Source organism: Musa acuminata, chromosome BXJ1-9 (genome assembly GCF_036884655.1).
Source record: "Musa acuminata AAA Group cultivar baxijiao chromosome BXJ1-9, Cavendish_Baxijiao_AAA, whole genome shotgun sequence".
Lineage (NCBI taxonomy): Eukaryota > Viridiplantae > Streptophyta > Magnoliopsida > Zingiberales > Musaceae > Musa > Musa acuminata.
The window spans coordinates 8435809-8442500 of NC_088335.1; the positions used below are offsets into that span (position 1 = coordinate 8435809).

At 43.2% G+C, this 6692-nt stretch overlaps 2 protein-coding genes across 11 annotated transcripts in view; one reads left to right on the forward strand and one right to left on the reverse strand.

Moving 5' to 3' along the window:
• LOC135583231 (rho GDP-dissociation inhibitor 1-like) lies at nucleotides 1–1946 on the forward strand. 3 transcript variants are annotated; one of them, XM_065082762.1, is made up of 5 exons: nucleotides 1–139; nucleotides 249–576; nucleotides 652–718; nucleotides 794–1012; nucleotides 1104–1946. In XM_065082762.1, the coding sequence occupies exons 2-5, from the start codon at nucleotides 295–297 to the stop codon at nucleotides 1346–1348; spliced, it is 813 nt and encodes a 270-aa protein (XP_064938834.1). In that variant the 5' UTR covers nucleotides 1–139; nucleotides 249–294; the 3' UTR covers nucleotides 1349–1946. The 3 variants fall into 3 exon arrangements, with proteins under 3 accessions (XP_064938834.1, XP_064938833.1, XP_064938835.1); XM_065082763.1 differs by having other exon boundaries at nucleotides 10–576; nucleotides 1104–1228; nucleotides 1371–1945; XM_065082761.1 differs by having other exon boundaries at nucleotides 8–576.
• Nucleotides 1947–3864: 1918 nt separating this feature from the next.
• Nucleotides 3865–6692, reverse strand: part of LOC135592989 (probable splicing factor 3A subunit 1) — a 6534-nt gene continuing 3706 nt past the window's right edge. For 5 of the 8 annotated variants that reach the window (XM_065082760.1, XM_065082757.1, XM_065082758.1 and 2 more), the window contains exons 2-6: nucleotides 5884–6692; nucleotides 5479–5768; nucleotides 4491–5322; nucleotides 4161–4320; nucleotides 3865–4059 (exon numbers count right to left, since the gene is read on the reverse strand). The exon at nucleotides 5884–6692 is cut by the window's right edge. In XM_065082760.1, coding sequence (XP_064938832.1) covers nucleotides 5499–5768; nucleotides 5884–6692 — 1079 coding nt within the window. In that variant the 3' untranslated portion in view covers nucleotides 3865–4059; nucleotides 4161–4320; nucleotides 4491–5322; nucleotides 5479–5498. The remainder of the gene's footprint in view (nucleotides 4060–4160; nucleotides 4321–4490; nucleotides 5323–5478; nucleotides 5769–5883) is intronic. The other 3 variants (XM_065082756.1, XM_065082754.1, XM_065082755.1) reach the window with 3 other exon arrangements.

Genomic DNA, 6692 nt, shown 5'->3' on the forward strand with positions numbered 1-6692 from the left:
GCAGGAAGCTGAATCCCCTGCATTTCTTCATCACGGCTATTTGTTCTTAGATTCCATCATTTCCTTTGGCGGCATCATCTCTCTGTTTAGCCGGATTCACCTGCTAACCTTGGTATCTTAGTCTGCACATCATCGCAAGGTACCTTCCAAGTTGCCACCTTTTCGTGTTTATTGCCGTTATCCTCTCTCTTTCTCTGGTCCTATTTCCTTTTGGTTTCTGATGAGACTGCTGTGCTTCTGACCGTTAGTAGGTGGCTGGGGTTCTTTTCCCCTGCTTTCGGCTTCCTGGCTGACATGTCTTTTGCCACCGGAGCTCTCTCCTGCTCGAAGAACATGGGTTTGGAGCACAAGATGGGGAATGCTGAGAAAAATGGGATCTTGATGGCTAGGGAAGGTGAAACGGAGGGGAACAGCGAGCGTAAGCATGCTGGTAAGGAGGAGGAGATCAACAGGCAGATGAGCGAGACCTCCCTTTATGCTACCGAGGAGGAAGAGGAAGATGATGATGGGAAGGATGGCACAGGGATTGATCTGGGACCTCAAGTCAGCCTCAAAGACCAGATGGAGAAAGACAAGGTCTGACTTAAACCGCCTCCTCTTAGAACTTCCAAATCCCATGTTTTCCTTTCAGTTTCATGGCGTTTGGTGCAGGATGATGAGAGCCTGAGAAGGTGGAAGGAACAGCTTCTGGGAAGCGTCGATGTGAACTGTGTCGGAGGTACATACATAAAAGCCTAATTTTGTTCCTCAAAGTAGCACTCTCCATCTCATCGTTCACTTCTCCTTCTCGTAGAAACCTTGGAGCCCGAGGTTAACATTCTGAGCCTTTCGATCATCTCTCCCGGAAGGCCTGACGTTGTCCTCCCACTTCCTGTGGCTCCGAACTCCAAGGGCGTGTGGTTTACCTTGAAGGAAGGTAGCCATTACAGGTTGAAGTTTACCTTCTCCGTCAGCAACAACATCGTCTCTGGTCTCAGATACACTAACACGGTATGGAAGACCGGCGTCAAAGGTTAGCTTTCTACTCCCAAGTCCGCCAGCTTCGAGTTCTGGAAATCCATTCCTCTGCTGCATGATGCCGACAAAGTCGATTTCCATTTTAGTGGACCGAACAAAAGAGATGCTGGGCACCTTCGGTCCTCGGCTTGAATCATACACATACGAGACACCAGAGGAGACCACTCCCTCGGGTATATTTGCAAGAGGATCATATGCTGCAAGGACCAAGGTAAATTTTCAATGCCAAGAGGCTCCCAAAACTATTGGAATCAAGTTCATGTTCTCTGTTGTGTTCTGCAAGAACGAACTCAGCACATTGATGTGGCTATATCCTCCATTTATTTGCTGATGCGATTGTTTTCTTGTATCAGTTCATCGATGATGATGGAAAGTGCTACCTGGAGATGAACTACTCCTTCGACATCCGTAGGGAATGGCAACCGATTAGCTGAATATAAGATCAGTTCCATAGAGAAAAGTCTGATGCTTTTTGAGGCGACAAGTTCATCATCAGTGATCAGTTTCAGAAAAGAGGAGATTGTAACATTCTCAATTTAGTCCCATCTTAATCTGCAGGGGGCAGTGGGTGTATTATCATGTATTCGAGTTTGAATCAAAGTTATGGCAAAGGATGTGGCTCTGTCAATCTAAGTTTGCCACTTGTAGTACGAGTTCTAATAGACAGAATCCACCATAAGGAACGGAATTTTCGTGATGAACTCTCGATATCTGAGATAGGCTTAGAGACACTGAAGCACTAAAAACTTACTCATGAATCAGATTCCAAATTTGCTCGAGACTCATTCACCTACTTCTTCAAGCTTAAACTTTGAAGGACCAATCACCTTGGCCAACACTCGTTTCTCCCCAGGAAAGGGTTAACCCTAAGCTTATTTGTCTGCCATGTTTCCCATATTTCTAGGCTCCTGACAAGATTAAAGAAGAACAATTACGTCTTCAAATTCATCGATGAAACCAGATGGGTAAAAAGGATCGAGCTTGGGAAGAGAAAATTGCAACCGACCTGCGGTCGGCGCGCCCGCCAGCATCGGCTTGCGAGCGGAGGCGGGAGGTCGAGAGCGGCGTAGTGGCAGCAAGGTCAGCAGGCGCCGGCTTCTTGAGGGGCACAGAGGGCTGCACGTCCTCAGGGTCGAGGTCCGGATCGCCCAGCTCCGCCGCCGGCTCGCGTCGCACCTATCGCGACCACCTATGTGCTCCCAAACACCAACAAACCCACCGGAGGAGGTGGAGATGTCTCATGTTCGTCTTGGGTTCGATTCATAGTAATATGAAGGCCCAATGGGCCATAGGGCCCAAAATAAATATTAGGCCCTGAAATTGATGTGCCATCTTCTTTTTTCGAACTCAAATATAATATACTTCCTATTTATTTCCTTTTTCTCATTTTTTGGGTATAAATTTAATTACCCATATAGATATATATAATCTGTATATTTTGTATAACACATATCGCATTGTCATGAGACAGACTGCATTTTTCCTGATATTGTTATTTTTCCTCCCCTTGCAAAATCTGAATTAGTAATATTTGAAGGGAAAAATATGTTGAAAGAAATTTTTTGCAAACAATGAAACCAATCCCGTCTGAAGGCCCCAAAGGGATCTCCATGTCTCCTCTCTCACATAGGAGGATTAGAGCGGAAGACACAGATAGCAGTGGCCTCCGTGCCACATGGAGACCCATACCATGGTTGATCCAACGACATGGTGCGTGTCAGCCTTTTGTGTTGTTATATCCCCTCCAACTCACTGTTCTCGGTGCGTGGAGTAGTACTGCTGCTACTGCTCTCCTTCCCTTCCATAACTCTCATCTATTTCTAGGGTTTCATTCTGCATCCTTCCCAGACCACTGATCAGTTCGTTGATGGTGTCTTCAAAAGACTCCAGGGGTTTCGAGGTAAATATGGCTACATATGTGGATTCATGGTTGGTCTTCCGAGTCTGAAGACCCATACATGTGGAAGAGTCTTAGGGTTTCACAGAGATTCTGGAGGCTTGTGGACACCACCATTCCCATGCATGTCCAGGGTTAGGGTTTAACAAGTGTTGGGTGCAGATCGTCAAGAAGTAACTTGTTATAGATCCGCCCATGGTGGACGTGTTGATCTCATGGAGATGAGTTAATATTTAGCTTAGGGTTTCTTGTAAGCAAGGCTGCAGTGGCTCCAGAAGCTTTACTGCAACACGATCACAGTCATGAGGTTTGTGAGGAGATATGGTAGAAGATGGGTTGCCTCATTTTTTTCCACAGCTTTCTTGAACTTGAGATAGGAACAGAAGCATAAACTAAGCTCAAGAAAGTTGTGGGAAAACATGGGTAAGCCCAGATATCCGATTGCATCTTTCTCTACTTCGTTCAGGTATGCTGGTCAGATCTTTGAATTATTCATCTACTTTTCTTTTGTTTTGAGTTTAAAGTAGGACTTTAATTCCTAATACTAATGTAACAGTAATGGATCCTTCGAAGAAGAACAAGTTGCTCTACTTTTTGTACCATGTCGAGTTCTATCACCAGAAATAGCATCTCTCTCTCTCTCTCTCTCTCTACAGTCAAAGGGTTTCTTTGTATGGTAGCTGTCCAATGTAAAATTTTAATTTACTTTTGAATCTTCGGGATTTCTTTCTCATTTGATTTTGTTTTAAAATTTCTCCCGCCATCAGCAGCATATGTATCCCTCAAACTCAGAACCTAACAACAATTTTAAATTGTATTCTAATTTCTCATCATAAATTTATAGTTGTTGAATGACTATTTCAAGCCGTTGACTCTGAGATTTCAGGTTAATTACTAAACTCAACTGAAAATTAAACCCTGTCTCATAAAGAGAATGTGTGGAAATAATGTCAGAATGAAAAGATGGTTTATATGCTTATCACTAACTAAATACAATAGTCAAACATCTACACAGTTAAAATAGATTCGATATACATGATAGAATCTTACCCAAGTCCCACCCTCAGAAGGTCAATATGCGTCTGTTCTTCTGCTGCACGCCCGCGAAGCTGACCCGAGAATTTGACAACCACCAAGGATTTATGCTACAAAAATCCAGGAATTAACTGTTGTCGAAACATCGCAGAAGAAAACAAAAAAGCATTACACCAACAAAGCAACAAGAAGAAAGAACTATGATCCTCACAATTCTTGGACTCTAAAATGCATTCAAAGTTCAAACTACAGCAGAAACTTGACACTGAGGTCTCCTGGAAGAAGAAAAGTGGGTTGACATCCAGGGGTATGCTCGAGTCACAGAAAGACAGGTTTTCTTTCGCACATCTACCACAGAGCATGAATCCTACCTAGCAATGGAATCCAAGGAGCAGGTCATTGCAGCTAAAGATCAGAGCAACAATATCCATAATGCAAAAATAGCTACAGATAGTTTGGATCCATACAATAAAATAGCCAAGAACCAAATCGAACATAACTCAGAGAATTACGATTACCAGAAACAGGTAAAACAGTTTACCTTGCAGTTGCTTCCCTTTCCCCGCTGTATAAAATGGAGGCATGATTACGCTGAGAACTAACCCTTCGTGTATATCATAAACTATTATGTCAAACAATGTCACATAGTTAGACCTTTCAAATAAGTCTAAGATGAAAAAAGGGTTCACAATTAAAGGATGGTAAATATATCTCACCTACAGGAGAGAGGAAAAAGGAACACACAAGTACCTGAAATTCCAAGACAGCAAGCCAGAAAAAACTGTACCTTAGCCTATGATAGCATTTCAACTCTGTTCCGCACACTTAAGCTGGCAACAATCTAAAGAAAGTTGAGACTTTGGACAATCGCCATATAGCATATGCAAGAATAAGAAATTGAGTCATCATCAATTGGTTCACAAGTAATATAACTTCCAGAGATTTCAGTGAACTTAACAATCAATGAATATATAACATCATTAGCATGGTAAATAATGTCTAATTGCATTAACCTAATTGAATTAGCCTCTATGGAGATTCATCTTCCTTCAGATCATACTCGATCAACAGTGTTGAAAAACTCCGCAAAGGCATGAAAAAGAAACCAAAGGTTCCTTGCTGACAGAAGAAGGGCAGATGATGGTACCAAGAGATGTGAAGAATCAAATTCACTGGAATAGGAAACCTGCATCAGGTACCTAGCAGATGAGAAAGTAAGATTTAAGCAAAAGAAGTGGTAAATTGAGATTGTACATGAAACAAGGTTTTAAAAAAGCAATATAATAAGCCATGATATGTTGGTAAGCTTGCTCCCTTGGAGGAACACGTTCATTTCAGTGACTTAAGGAAACAATATCATCCGAATTGTGAATCTGCATTACAAACCATCAAGTTCATCAGCGGAGATAAGTTTCAAGTGTCAAACTAGCAAAAACATGTCTAAAAGATTATCAAATACAATCCAACAGTTTTTATCATCTCAAACTAGCATATATGAATAACTAGATGCAGAAAATTTCTGCAGCAACCTTTCTGTTTGACGTAATGATCATCTCTTTCTCCCACCACGCTCCCTCAGCGCAAGGGTTAGTGTTTCTCCAGGGCCAATGTTGTAATAAGCAAGCGTAAGATTGTCCTTAAGAAAACCGGCCCGACCACTCAGTTTCTGTTTATTAGCAGGAAGCTGAACCTCCGCTGCAATCTTCTCCTTAAGACTGCCAACAGTCTCAGATAAAGATTGGACTGCAATCTCCAGAAGCTGTCCTTTCAAGTTTCCTTCATCCACACTTGGAACAGATACAGAAATCCGACAAGACCCCTGAGAAGAATATAGGTAGGACTAGTGATGTGATATATAATAAATAGTTGTTCAGACAGTGATGAACCAATAGAATATGATTAAAAGGAGAGATGAAGCCAAAAGTTCACTTTACCGGATGCCGAGCAAGGAACTGATCCTCTGGAATGAGTGAGACATCATCGACTCTTTGCCGTTTTGGTTCAGGTTCATCTGGCAGTGGTGGAGCTTCCTCAGGGGGAGGAGGCGGTGGCATTCCTTGTGGGGGAGGTGGTGGGGGAACCATTGGCATGTTAGGTGGTGGCATAGGCAGTGGAACAAAAGTTCGGGAAAGTACCAATGGTGTGAACTGGGATCCAGGAGGTGGAGGTGGGTTTACCAAAATTGCTTGAGGCAATGGCTGCTGGTTCATCATAACAGGCTGCTGTGACGAAGGCATAGGAATAGGTGAAGGAGCAGGCCTCACAGATGGAATCATTGAAATCATTCCAGGCCTTGGATGTGGAAAAAGACCCCCACCAGCAGCAGGAACAGAATACGGAACTGTGTTTGGTGGGAATCGAGGAATATTCAATGCCAATCCAGGAGGTGGAGGGAGGGAGCGGACTAATGGCACCCCAGGCCTTGGTTGTGGCGCAGGACCTGGAAGAATCCACGAATCATTATTATTAGCTTCAGTTTGTTCCTCACCAGAAGCACTCTGTGATAATGCTTGAGTCGCGGTACGTCCAATACTTCCAGAGTGCCCATCCCATATGACCTGCTTTGGTTGTTCATCTTTCTTCTTCTCAATTTCTGCTTTCACAGCATTGGAGACTTCTTCTTCTGTGGTGCCAAAAATATCAGGACGAGTTCGTGCAAGCCCGACAATGTTCTTTGAAATCTCATCATCTGCAGCAAGAGTTGTCTCCCGGATTTTAGCCATCATCCTCTCCTTTTGCTCCT